Source organism: Haliotis rubra, unplaced genomic scaffold (genome assembly GCF_003918875.1).
Source record: "Haliotis rubra isolate DU_JTF1 unplaced genomic scaffold, ASM391887v1 Scf857, whole genome shotgun sequence".
NCBI lineage: Eukaryota > Metazoa > Mollusca > Gastropoda > Lepetellida > Haliotidae > Haliotis > Haliotis rubra.
Window position 1 is genome coordinate 185,032 of NW_025767587.1, and position 13,910 is coordinate 198,941.

The window sequence follows — 13,910 nt, forward strand, 5'->3', positions numbered from 1 at the left end:
GACTAGTTTTAGTTTTATTTAAGCCTTGTAATGAATGACATTTGTCCGAATGTACCACAACAGAAGACACAGTGGCAACTTGCCGCGTCATCGCAACAGCTGCCACGGCGACAGTGTGGCCAGAGTAGGACACTACGGTCATTCTCCGTCGGAAAAACAGTTTTATCTCTAAGGGACGTAACTCTATAGTGGTCAAGGATAACGTTTCTTTGGTTTTGTTCTAATTGCATATCCGTTGTAGTTCGTCAATAATTCCAGAAGAAAATCGCACTGAGCGATATTTATTATGGCCTATTTGTGGATCTCATAATTAAAATTAAAGTCGGCGTTAGATGCACTGGAATATAATATCAGCATGAAACCTTTGCTCGTCACAAAGACTCGGATTCGATTCCACAATGGGTGAACCCTTCCTCAGTGATATTGCTGGAATATTGCTAAAAGCGGCGTAAACCCATATTGACTGATTGACTCACTCACTCAAGCCCCACCCACTCACTCCGGGCGGTGGGATAGCCTAGTGGTTAAAGCGTCCACTCGTCACGCTGATGATCCGTGTTCGATTCTCCACATGGGTACAATGTATGAACCCCATTTCTGGTGTTCCCCGCCGTGATATTGCTGAAATATTGCTAGAAGCGGCGTTAAACCATACTCACTCACTCACTCATCAAGTACTATTCAAATTCACGACAGACTGCCCTCCGTTTTTTTCGCCTCTGTTTCTTACGTTTATTAACCTCTTTGCCCAAATACAACAAACAAATCTCTTTACCACATATACCGTCCTTGTTACATCTCCATCATTATCATCATCATCTTCTAGTAATATTCGCCTCTTTTATCGCCCTTTTCCTTGCCACCATACTGCTCTGCACCCCCATTACCAGCATCGCCTCCGTCATCACTATCGTTGTGATTGGCGATAACATCACCATCGTAAATCTCGCCTCCTTTCTCGTCATCGTATTCATCGCCTCGTTTCTCGTCACCGTATCCATCGCCTCCTTTCTCGTCACCGTATCCATCGCCTCCTTTCTCGTCACCGTATCCATCGCCTCCTTTCTCGTCATCGTATTCATCGCCTTCTTTCTCATCATCGTAATCATCACTTCCTTTCTCGTCACCGTATTCATCGCCTTTCTCGTCACCGTCATCATCGCCTTCCTTCTCATCACCGTATTCATCGCCTCCTTTCTCGTCATTGTATTCATTGCCTCCTTTCTCGTCATTGTATTCATCGTCTTCTTTCTCGTCACCGTAATTATCGTTGCGTTCATCATCGTCGTAATCATCGAGTTTTTCCTCATCACCGTATTCATCGTCTTCCTCATGACCGTAGTCATCGTCTCTAAAATCCTCATCGTAATCGCCATCGTATTCATCGTCATCTTCCTCATCGTCGTAATCGTCGAACATTTTATCATCATCGTAATCATCGTCATCTTCATCGCCATCATAATAGTCGCTTTCTTCATCGTAACTATAGTCATCGCTTCCTTCCTTGTCACCGTATTCATCACCTCCTACATCACCATGGCCACGTTCCTCCTCGTCGTCTGCGTCGGCTCCTTCAGAAGCACCGTTTGCGTCTCCCTCATCGGCACCATCAGCATCGGCACTTCTCTTTCTCCTGACATGCCTCTTCTCCCCGTGTGCCATCTTCCTCTGAGAATTAAGGTCTGTGTCCATGTCATCCTCTTCTCCGAAGCTGTTTATCCCTATTCTTCTCCCAGCACCAATGCTCTCCTCATCATCCAGAACGTCACGTGGGTAGGGGGCCTTTTTAAGATGCCGTTGCTTGTTCCTCCCTGGTCGTTTTCTGACGTGGCCCCTGGGGCGTTTGATCTGCATCTCATCAGGGCGTGGCGGTGGGGTGGGAGAGGCACAGGTCTCCTGTCTGGTGGTCTTTTCTGGACACTCCTCGCCTCCTGTGGAGAGTGTCAGATGTACGGTGCGCGTCCCCGTCGTCTCATCACAGGCTCCCCAGGGTCCCTCTTTGTACTGGCAGTGTTCTCCTACAACAGACACAGGTTCACAGTGATACTTCCGTAACCTCGTGGGGCGATGGGTTACCCCTGTGGTCAAAGTGTTCGCTCGTCACGCCGAAGACCCGGGTTCGATTCCCTAAATGGGTACAATGTGTGAATCCCATTTCTGGTATCCCCCGCCGTGATATTGCTGGAATATCGGCGTAAAACTGAACAAGCGACTTATAACTGAACCAACAGCGCAGATCGATGCTCATGAAGCTGATCACAGGATTGTCTGGTCCGGACTCGATTATTTACAGACCGCCGCCATTAAAGGTGGAATGTTTCTAATTGTGGCGTAAAACTAAACTCACTCATTCACACGTAACATGATATCAAAATATTTCTATCCCACATTTCCCCGATGGGATAAAACAAATACTATTACACAGAAAAGACCCAGGTCAGCTTGATCTTATTATCTTATTTTGTTTTAAATTTCCGTAGCCAAGCGACTCCATTTACATTTTAAATATTGATATATTTTTCCACTTGACCTAAATTGTAAAATTTCATAAAAATTAGTTACACTTTACGTGAATTTCATTCTTTCTGTTATTTTTCATTCAATTTATACTTTTTCGCTTGTCCGATCTCTTGCTAAATAAGGCTTGAGTTGAGAAACAAAAATCACGGATTGTCTAACTCGCTTTTCCCATTTTATACTGGATAACACTATCGTTCCACATGCAATACATTTTCCAGGATCAAATACTCAGTAACACAAATCTACACAGAGGATTATTTTGAGGCTATCTGTTCATCTGGCCTTACGACGTCAAAGATTATTGTTAAAAAATACCCGACTGAAAATTTCAATCTTTTCTGATCACGTGATATGCATGACCATTATGTTTGTCAAGAAAGTTCAAATGTATTTTTCATACATAGTATTTGTTTTGTATCTTTCGCCATGGCGATGGTGAATAGTAAATATCCCTAGCATTAATATCTATGTATTAAACACGACTGAAACATGTTAATACTTACGATAAAAGTACGCTTTGCAATAAAAGGGCCAGAAAGAGTAAGTTTATTTCAATAAAGTTGTGTGGAAGTTGAATGGAATTACGTAAATTCTTCGACTTATCCGTAGTTCGATACATGACTAAAAGGAATACGTAGGGACCAGTTTCTACTTCGAGACAAATGTAAGTTCGACTCATCTATGTTCGACACAACAGTGTTTCGGTGTATAACAACAGCATAAACAACAATGACAGGGTTTACCTGGTGTCATAGGCTTCTGCTCGGTGGTGATCACAAAGAATACCAAGATGGCGGAACATACCGATAATCCGCCCATGCTGTCTGGAAGAAAAGGAAAACAATTTGGATTGAATTCTAATTAATGACGTTATCTGTTGATCGTAACGCGGAGGACTGAACATTAATACAGTGTCACACGGTTGTGTCGAAGTTAAAGGCACCTACGTACATGCTTCGAGATATTCGAGATTCGACACAACCGAAAATATCGAATTAAATAAGAAATACGCAGGGACCATGTATTATTTTGAGTGTACGTTCGACACATGGAAGTTCGACACAAAGGTGTTTGACTGTTTTTCATTATATTGAGTGAAATTGCTTTGGGCTTAGGCGCAAAATTCTGTTGTCTACAGTTCAATACATGAACCTCCATATGTTATGTCGCGAATTTTAAGGCGAGAAAGCGATGGCCCTAATCAGCCACCATATATGTGCGAGTGAGTGAGTGAGTTGAGTTTTACGCCGCACTCAGCAATATTCCAGCTATATGGCAGCGGTCTGTAAATAATCAGATGGACCAGACAATCCAGTGATCAACAGCATGAGCATCGATCTGCGCAATTAGGAACCGATGACATGTGTCAACCAATGCAAGTCAGCGAGCCTGACCACCCGATCCCGTTAGTCGCCTCTTACGACAAGCACGGGTTGCTGAAGATGAATTCTAACCCAGACCGTCACGGATCTATGTTATGTGTACTACATATGGCATACTATTGTTTCTAGCGTAGAGTTATTCGGAATGTCTTGAAAAACAAAGGACTGGTTGGTTGGTTGGTTGGTGTCTTACGCCGCCCTCAGCAATATTCCAGTTATATAGCGGTGGTCGAGTCTGGACCAGACAGTCCAGTGATCAACAGTATGAGCATCGATCTACGCAATTGGCATACGATGACATGTGTCAACCAAGTCAGCGAGCCTGAACACCCGACCCCGTTAGCGGCCTCTTTGGTTGCTGAAGACCAATTCATGAGTTGCTGAAGGTTGCTGAAGACCAACTCTAACCCGGATCTTCACGGTTGTGTGGGGATCAGGTTGCTGTTCACCTTTTAATGGGATTCCTTTTGATTGCATGACATACAACGAAACTACGATATGATACAGCAAGAATCCTTTCACTTTCAGCTTTGTAGTTTTAAAGTTTCAACAAAGACTTCCGATTCTCGTTGGCTTAAATATAACATATACCGACTGACTTTAGGACAAGTGCTCCATTTAATGTTGGCTTTCACTCAGGTATTGTTTTGGCTTTTTTCTCTGAAAGGAAATACTTGGTTGTAAGATCCTTGATCCAAGGGGAACCAAAGTTATTTTTTGTTATGATTATTCGTTGATCGTGTTTGGTAATGCACTGATTTTATCTTCTTTTATCGACGCTTGCGTTTGAATTTCAAATCACCTTGCAGCCATTCCTAATGTAGAATTGCTGTCTGAAGAGACTGACTCACACCGACTTTGCAATGTAATACCTGTAAGGTCACGAGGCATAGATAAATCTTTCATCGCAGTATAAATGTTTTTAGTCTTAAATTATTCATGTATCAGATCTTTTCTAACTTCATCCTAATGTCAAGTCAAACTTTTGTAAAATAATAATTGATAGTTTACCATTGTCATTCAAACCACTGCCATGGGATAACATTTGTAGCACATACCTACGTTAATATTTAAAGAGATATGTGTATGTACCATGGTGGGTGTTCGAAAATATTCTGGTTCAGCTGAACAATTTCTAGAAACATTTTCTACGCAGTATTTTTGAAATGTTCAAATGGTAATCAACAGGGTCCAAACACAATGGTGATGGAAACTGTAAAATCACCGGATTAAAACGATTCAAAATTTATGTTTTTTTGATAATTATGTATCAATGTAATTGGTACATCACATTCCCAGCAGACTGTCGATTTCGGAACAAATGGGATCTCACTGTTTATGTGTTCGTAACAGTGGATAAAAGATATAGTTATCTAAAAGCTTTGACATCTTGTCTTACCTTGATAACCATGCATAGTAATTATGCACATTATATTATATGTGTACTGAAGAACACAAATGTGGAAAAATATCTTCAAGAGATATAAGATTTATAAAGATGTATAAATACACACATACAAGATAAACAAAACAAGACAGTTACCACTTACCTAGTAGATCAGCGCTTCCTGAAATGTGTTGTCCGGATAAAATACGTCTGACGTCTATGTCGACGTGTACGGCGCGGCTTCGCCAACATCAGTGTCAACTGTTGCAAAACGTCAATGCTTCATTCAAAATTTATTCAGTCTTTAGTTTCCATGACAACGGCGATCGAAAGACATTTTAAAACCAGGTGAACGATTGTCAAAGAGGTTAAAGAATCAGTTTCACGTTGGTGTGGAACCACAATAATATGTTTCCGGTCAGCTGAGTGACATCTGTCTTTCGTCATCGGGGGATGTCCACCCGTACGTCTTAGTGGGTAGAATAGGGATAATCTCTGGGGTTTAGGGCAGAGGGGTGCAAGACATACTGAAAGTTCACAGGCTTTAAGATGAATCCATTATCGGGGTTTGGTGCACAGTAGACACTGCATATTCCAATTAACAGAACAGGATGAACGAAGAACTGGACTATATATCAATACGATAATTACATCATGACAATATAACAGGTACCCGTTACTGGGTGTCAATACATTGCAACCCGTAACTGGGTGTCTGGGTGTCAATACACTGCAGGTACCCTTTACTGGGTGTCGAAAACACTGCAGGTACCAGTTTCTGGGTGTCGAAAACATTGCAGGTACCCGTTTCTGGGTGTCGAAAACACTGCAGGTACCAGTTTATTGGTGTCGAAAACACTGCAGGTACCCGTTTCAGATTGCTGACAACACTGCAGGTACCTGTTAGAGATTATTGACAACACTGCAGGTACCCGTTACAGACTGTTGACAACACTGCAGATACCTGTCACAGATTGTTGACAACACTGCAGGTACCCGTTACAGATTGCTTACAACACTGCACGTACCCGTTACAGATTGCTGACAACACTGCAGGTACCCGTTACATACTGTTGACAACACTGCAGATACCTGTCACAGATTGTTGACAACACTGCAGGTACCCGTCACAGATTGCTGACAACACTGCAGATACATGTAACAGATTGTTGACAACACTGCAGGTACCCGTTACAGATTGTTGACAACACTGCAGATACCCGTTACAGATCGTTGACAACACTGCAGGTACCCATTACAGATTATTGACAACACTACAGGTACCCATTACAGATTGTTGACAACACTGCAGGTACCCGTTACAGATTGCTGACAACACAGCAGATGCACGTTACAGATTGTTGACAACACTGCAGGTACTTGTAACAGGGTGTCGACAGCCCCATGGGTACCCGTTATAGAGTCGAGAAAACCCAGCAGATACCCGCTGAACATGCTGACTAGACCTCGGGTACCGCTAAGGCGTTACAGGAGTGGACTGGATTGCAGCTACACGTTACAGGAGTGGACTGGATTGCAGCTACACGTTACAGGAGTGGACTGGATTGCAGCTACACGTTACAGGAGTGGACTGGATTGCAGCTACACGTTACAGGAGTGGACTGGATTGCAGCTACACGTTATAGGAGTGGACTGGATTGCAGCTACACGTTACAGGAGTGGACTGAATTGAAGCTACACGTTACAGGAGTGAACTGGATTGCAACTACACGCAGGTACAGGTTAGATGGACTGGATTGCAGCTAAACGTTACAGGAGTGAACTGGATTGCAGCTACACGTTACAGGAGTGGACTGGATTGCAGCTACTCGTTACAGGAGAGAACTGGATTGCAGCTACACGTTACATGAGTGGACTGAATTGCAGCTACACGTTACAGGAGTGAACTGGATTGCAGCTACACGTTACAGGAGTGGACTGGATTGCAGCTACTCGTTACAGGAGTGGACTGGATTGCAGCTACACGTTACAGGAGTGGACTGGATTGCAGCTACACGTTATAGGAGTGGACTGGATTGCAGCTACACGTTACAGGAGTGGACTGAATTGAAGCTACACGTTACAGGAGTGAACTGGATTGCAACTACACGTTACAGGAGTGGACTGGATTGCAGCTAAACGTTACAGGAGTGAACTGGATTGCAGCTACACGTTACAGGAGTGGACTGGATTGCAGCTACTCGTTACAGGAGAGAACTGGATTGCAGCTACACGTTACATGAGTGGACTGAATTGCAGCTACACGTTACAGGAGTGAACTGGATTGCAGCTACACGTTACAGGAGTGGACTGGATTGCAGCTACTCGTTACAGGAGTGGACTGGATTGAAGCTACTCGTTACATGAGTGAACTGGATTGCAGCTACTCGTTACAGGAGTTGACTGTAGTGAAGGTACCGCAGAAGAGCTCGAAAACACTGCAGGTACCCGTAACTGGGTGTCGAAAACACTGCAGGTACCCGTTGCAGATTCTTGACAACACTGCAGGTACCCGGTGAACGCGTTGAGAACAGTGCAGGTTAACCGTTAACTAATATGACAATACCTCAACACGTACTGTAACTTTCAATAATAGAATTGCCTTACTATACTATTCACACTTTGCTAAGGATCAAATCATTGATTCAACAGAAAACTGTGATTGGGGTCAAATGTGGTTTAAATATCTAAGCCCATTGTAAGCATGTGTACTTATCAAAGACCCGTGCCATGATTTGCAAAATGGTTGATTGGTGCCATGAAAACCATTTTTATGGTTACTTATGTATCTAGTGTATACGGTTAGCTTAAAGTGGCTGTATTCCTGAAGATGTGTTACCATATCATTATTTATCCAGTTTTAAATGGATACAATTTCAAATTATAAACCTACGTTTAAGTAAAGTTGCGAATTTTTGTGATCCTTAGCAAAGGGTGAATAGTATATATTATTCAGAGGCGAGACTATAATATGTAAACATAAACAAACAATAAGTTTCAGATGTAGCAGAATTTAATGTTATTAAGATGTAACTGACGATACAGGTTTGAGAAGAAACTTAAACATTGGCTGTTTGGCCAGCTGTGCAAGGTATTGTACTGTATTGTACTGTAATTGTTTTGGTGAAACCGTCCTTGCTGTCTATCATTCCCTGTCTGTTTTTATCAATACATTTTCGTTTAGCCTCTTCTCCCACCTCTTCTTCCCAGACCACCTTCTCCATCACGATGGGTAAACTCCACGCTTTCACCTCTCACACCACCTTTACTATCGTGTGTCCCTCGTCCTCCGACTCTTCCATCGTGTCTTCCTCTACTATTTATCATGTCCATTTCTTCTCCACCATTGCCTTTATCAAAATTCTTATCGTCATCAGTATCCATGACTCTTCCCCTCCCCCTTCTTCCTCCACCGCCAAACTTCACGTTATTCTCATAACTATTTTCATCAACCATGTCTGCTCCATCCCCTTCTGCTACGCTTCTCCCTCCGGCGTGTCGTCCTTCACCTTGCTCCCCCTTTCTTCCTCCATTGCCATAATCTACATAACCTTCATAATCGCCTCCATTATCCACGCTTCCTTCATTTCTTCTGCTACTTTCTCCATCTATTCCTCTTCCACCTCTTCCCCCAAAAAGGCGTCTTCTTGCGTGCTTCCTTTGCCCATTTTTCCGGCCGGCGTGACTCATGTCACCTTCAACATCGTTTCCTGTACCTCCCCAACCGTGCGCCCTCCGATTCTGGCCATGTGTTCCTCTACCTCGTCCTCCGTGCATCCCGTGGTGCCGCCTGGAACCGCGTTTTGATTGATGTTTGTGACGTGCACGTCCTTGTACTCCATGATCTGCGAATCTACCTTCTGCAGCTGCTCCTGCACCTTCTCCAACTTTCCCTGCGATACCGTGGACCGCGTCTCCATTTCCTTGCAAACTACCCAAGACATCACCGACACCTTGATGACTTCCTGAGACACCGTTGTCTGTCTCTTCAGATCCTTGTTTATTCCTTGAGTCTCCCCCGACAGCATCACCACCTTGAACACCTCCGTCTATTCCTCGTCCACCTCTTCCCCCAAAATGGCGTCTTCTAACGTGCTTCCTTTGCCCAGTTACTCGGCCGGAGTGACCCATGCCACCTCTACCTCGTCCTCCGTGCATCCTGCGGTGCCTTCTGGAACCACGTATTGATTGATGTTTGCCACGTGCACGTCCTTGGCCTCCATGACCTGTGAATCTACCTTCTGCAGATGCTCCTACACCTCTTCCCTCTCTCCCTTCGATATCATCGACAGCGCCTCCATTTCCTTGAAAACTACCCGAGACTACACCGACACCTTGATGACTTCCTGAGACACCGCCGTCTGTCTCTTCAGATCCTTGTCTATTCCTTGTACCTCCCCCGACAGCATCTCCACCTTGAACACTTTCTCCATCTATACCACCTCCACCTCTTCCCCCAAAATGGCGTCTTCTACCGTGCTTCCATTGTCCAGTCACTCTGCCAGCATGACCCATATTGCCTTCAAAATCTCTCATTGTACCAGCATCTCCACCTTGAACACTTTCTCCATCTATTCCTCTTCCCCCAAAATGGCGTCTTCTTGCGTGCATCCTTTTCCCAGTTACTCGGCTGGCGTGACCCATGCCACCTTCAACATCTTCCCCTGTACCTCCCCAACCGTGTGTCCTCCGATTCTGGTCATGTGCTCCTCTACCTCGTCCTCCGTGCATCCTGTGGTGCCATCTGGAACCACGTATTGATTGATGCTTGTCATGTCCACCTCCTTGACCTCCATGACCTGTGAATCTACCTTCTGCAGCTGCTCCTCCACCTTCTCCAACATTCCCTGCGATACCGTCGACAGCACCTCCATTTCCTTGAAAACTACCCGAGACATCATCGACACCTTGATGACTTCCTGAGACTCCGCCGTCTGTCTCTGCATATCCTTGTTCATTCCTTGAGAGTCCTCCGACAGCATTTCCACCTTCATACCTCCTTGAGTCACCTCCGTCTGTCTCTGCATATCCTTGTTTATTCCTTGAGAGCCCCCCGACAGCATCTCCACCTTCATACCTCCTTGAGTCACCTCCGTCTGTCTCTGCATATCCTTGTTTATTCCTTGAGAGCCCCCCGACAGCATCTCCACCTTCATACCTCCTTGAGTCACCTCCGTCTGTCTCTGCATATCCTTGTTTATTCCTTGAGAGCCCTCCGACAGCATCTCCACCTTCATACCTCCTTGAGTCACCTCCGTCTGTCTCTGCATATCCTTGTTTATTCCTTGAGAGCCCTCCGACAGCATCTCCACCTTCATACCTCCTTGAGTCACCTCCGTCTGTCTCTGCATATCCTTGTTTATTCCTTGAGAGCCCTCCGACAGCATATCCACCTTCATGCCTCCTTGAGTCACCTCCGTCTGTCTCTGCATATCCTTGTATATTCCTTGAGAGCCCTCCGACAGCATCTCCACCTTCATACCTCCTTGAGTCACCTCCGTCTGTCTCTGCATATCCTTGTTTATTCCTTGAGAGCCCTCCGACAGCATCTCCACCTTCATACCTCCTTGAGTCACCTCCGTCTGTCTCTGCATATCCTTGTTTATTCCTTGAGAGCCCTCCGACAGCATCTCCACCTTCATGCCTCCTTGAGTCACCTCCGTCTGTCTCTGCATATCTTTGTTTATTCCTTGAAACTCCTCCGACAGCATCTCCACCTTGAATATTTTCTTGATTAGTCCTGAAGAGATCACCTTCAGTCACTCCATTTCCTTGAATACTCCCTGAGACATCACCGGCAGTCCCATCTCCACCTTGTCTTTTCCTTGGGACATCTCCGCCACCCTTGACATTCTCTCCTTGATCCTGCTCCATTCCTTTACCAGAAACAGTGTGTTTTCTTGCATGAGTGTGGCTTGTAAGGATACCTCCAAGCTTGGACTTGGTGCCCTTGAAGAAACTGGGTCTACGTGGAGGTGGATTTGGGACCGCTCTGGAGTTGGAGTTTGTTGTTTCGATGATATCCACGCCTGTAGCTGAAGATTAAAAAAAACAAATATCACCATCATCCTCTTATACTACTGTGGTGGAGAGGTGGCCTAGTGGTTAAAGCGTTCGCTCGTAATGCCGAATACCCTCGTTCGATTCTCCACATGGGTACAATGTGCAAAGCCTATGTCTGGTATTCCCCGCCGTGATGTTGCCTATTTCTGGTGGCCCTGCAATAACGTTGCTGGAATATTGCTAAAGTCGTGGTTTTACCAAACTCACTCTTATACCATAGGTATCAATTATTTTCTGAAGACAATACATGAGTACCAGCTTAACGAATGAGAGTAAGTTTAGTTTTACGCCGCACTCAGCAATATTCCAGCTATATGGCGGCGGTCTGTCAAACAATCCTGTCATCAACAGCATGAGCATCGATCTACGGAATTGGGAACAGATGACATGTGTAAGCCAAGTCAGCGAGCCTGACCACCGATCCCGTTAGTCGCCTCTTACGACAAGCATGGGTTACTGAATTCTAACCCGGATCTTCACGGGTACCAGCTTAACCTTAGTGCTGTTTCATATTTGGAAATCTTGATAAATGCCCACCACAAATGGCCATAAATCGATACTTCCTGTTTCATGCTATACATTATGCCAATATTCTGACTAAAACTGACCATCAATGATGCAAATCCAAGTTATGACTTGGGCCATATCTTCTCGTGTTTGAGAACACTTGACTTGCCTTTTCATGTGTTTGTGACGCGTGCCACGGGTTGCTAACGCATGGCCATAGTATCACCGTCCATTATTTGACAACCATGCATTACTACATGCTTATGACACAGTTAGCAGAAAAGTCTGATCATTCAGGAAAGTGTCCACATTGGTAACTTTCATTCAGTTCAGTGAGTGAGTGAGTGAGTGAGTGAGTTTTGTTTTACGCCGCTTTTTAGCAATATTCCAGCAACATCACGGCGGGGGGACACCAGGAATGGGCTTCACACATTGTACCCATGTGGGTAATCGAACCCGGATCTTCGACGTGACGAGCGAACGCTTTAACCACTAGGCTATCCCACCGCCCCTTATTCAGTACAGATACATAGAGGTAGATATACGTCCGGGATTATACGTATAGTTGTGGATATATTTATAAAACTGTGTACAAAGGCCTTCACAAGGAATTTCTATCCCCACAAGCATTTCTGATCTCTAACTTATTTTGCTCAGTATATTACTAGGGCGTCGAACTACACTGTGCCTATAAAGTGTACGGGGGGCGGTGGGGTAGCCTAGTGGTTAAAGCGTTGGCCCGTCACCCCGAAGACCCGGGTTCGATTCCCCACATGGGCACAATGTGTGAAGTCCATTTCTGGTGTCCCCCGCCGTGATATTGCTGGAATATTGCTAAAAGCGGCGTAAAACTCAGTCAGTATAAAGTGTTCGAGTAATATTCGACGCCTACAGTAAAGCATGGTTTTAACCGATTGGTATTAAAATAGCTACTTACTTTCCTGCAGAGATACGATGACTAGTGCAGTCAGCATGCCCAGGGCACGACAAGGACTGGACATGTTGAAAGCTGCAGCTGAAACAATTAAGTAAGTTTTACGATAAAGTTTGGTGACCTTTGATTAAAGTTCACATGAGTGAGTATGAGTGAGTGAGTGAGGCAAGTTTCGACCAATATCATGACGGGATTGTACCCATGTGTGGAGTCGAACCTGTTCCTCAGCGATACGAGCGAACCCTTTAACCACTAGGACACCAAACCACCGTTTCATTCTAAGACGACTCCAATACATGTAACGTATGCGGTTGAAGCCGAGGTGGCTCAGCGCTCTAGGCGTCTGACTTTGTATGCTGGCGATTAGGTGCCTGACTCTGAGGGTGTGGGTTCGAATCCCGCAGGGGACTCAACCCCAAAAGTACTAGAATCTGTACTTTACTAAGAAAGTGTAATCCCAAATATAACATACGTTACATTTGACCACTTTCTAAAATGGCATTGTGTATTTCACGACTCCAATAAAGTAAAATGCATGTGAAGAATCACCCTTTTCAAACATGAATACGGAATTTAAACACAGTTCTTAATATTATTAACAAAATAAAGTCTCGGTGGGGTACCCTAATGGTTAAATCGTTCGCTCGTCACGCTGAAGACCCAGGTTCGGTTCCCCACATGGGTACAATATGTGAAGCCCATTTCTGGTGTCCCCCGCCGTGATATTGCTGGAATATTGCTAAAAGCGGAGTAAACCCATTCTCACTCACTCACTTTTGATAACAGCTGTGCACCATCACATGTTATGCTGATTGTCACATTTCACCAAGTCCTTTGGTTGTGTTAGGGCCTGTGGGGCTGTATAGTGGTGAGAGCGTTTGCTTGTCACGTCCCAAAATCGGGCTGGATTCCGCACGTGGATACAATATGTAAAGCCATACTCGATCACTCATTCATCTTGTTCATATCGGGGCGGTGGGGTAGCCTAGTGGTTAAAGCGTTCGCTCGTCACGCCGAAGACTCGGGTTCGAATCCCCACATGGGTACAATGTGTGAAGCTTATTTCTGGTGTCCCCCGCCGTGATGTTGCTTGAATATTGCTAAAAGCGGCGTAAAA

The 13,910-nt window shown here is 44.8% G+C and overlaps 2 protein-coding genes across 2 annotated transcripts; both read right to left on the reverse strand.

The window, feature by feature from the left end:
• Positions 1 to 713: 713 nt before the first annotated feature.
• Positions 714 to 5,530, reverse strand: LOC124262808 (uncharacterized protein DDB_G0290685-like). The gene is made up of 3 exons (XM_046697358.1): positions 5,453 to 5,530; positions 3,264 to 3,344; positions 714 to 2,018 (listed from the first exon to the last, which is right to left on the reverse strand). The coding sequence occupies exons 2-3, from the start codon at positions 3,337 to 3,339 to the stop codon at positions 823 to 825; spliced, it is 1,272 nt and encodes a 423-aa protein (XP_046553314.1). The 5' UTR covers positions 3,340 to 3,344; positions 5,453 to 5,530; the 3' UTR covers positions 714 to 822.
• Positions 5,531 to 8,469: 2,939 nt separating this feature from the next.
• Positions 8,470 to 9,900, reverse strand: LOC124262805 (PE-PGRS family protein PE_PGRS16-like). The gene has a single exon (XM_046697353.1). The coding sequence runs from the start codon at positions 9,898 to 9,900 to the stop codon at positions 8,470 to 8,472; it is 1,431 nt and encodes a 476-aa protein (XP_046553309.1).
• Between the last annotated feature and the right edge of the window lie 4,010 nt (positions 9,901 to 13,910).

What these genes read in the sequence shown, in the direction of transcription:
- LOC124262805 (XM_046697353.1), bottom strand. Translation starts at nt 9,900, where the DNA reads ATGCACGCAAGAAGACGCCATTTTGGGGGAAGAGGAATAGATGGAGAA.
- LOC124262808 (XM_046697358.1), bottom strand. Translation starts at nt 3,339, where the DNA reads ATGGGCGGATTATCGGTATGTTCCGCCATCTTGGTATTCTTTGTGATC. An exon ending in GCAGAAGCCTATGACACCAG is followed by an intron (nt 2,019 to 3,263) that starts GTAAACCCTGTC and finishes TGTCTGTTGTAG; the next exon opens with GAGAACACTGCCAGTACAAA.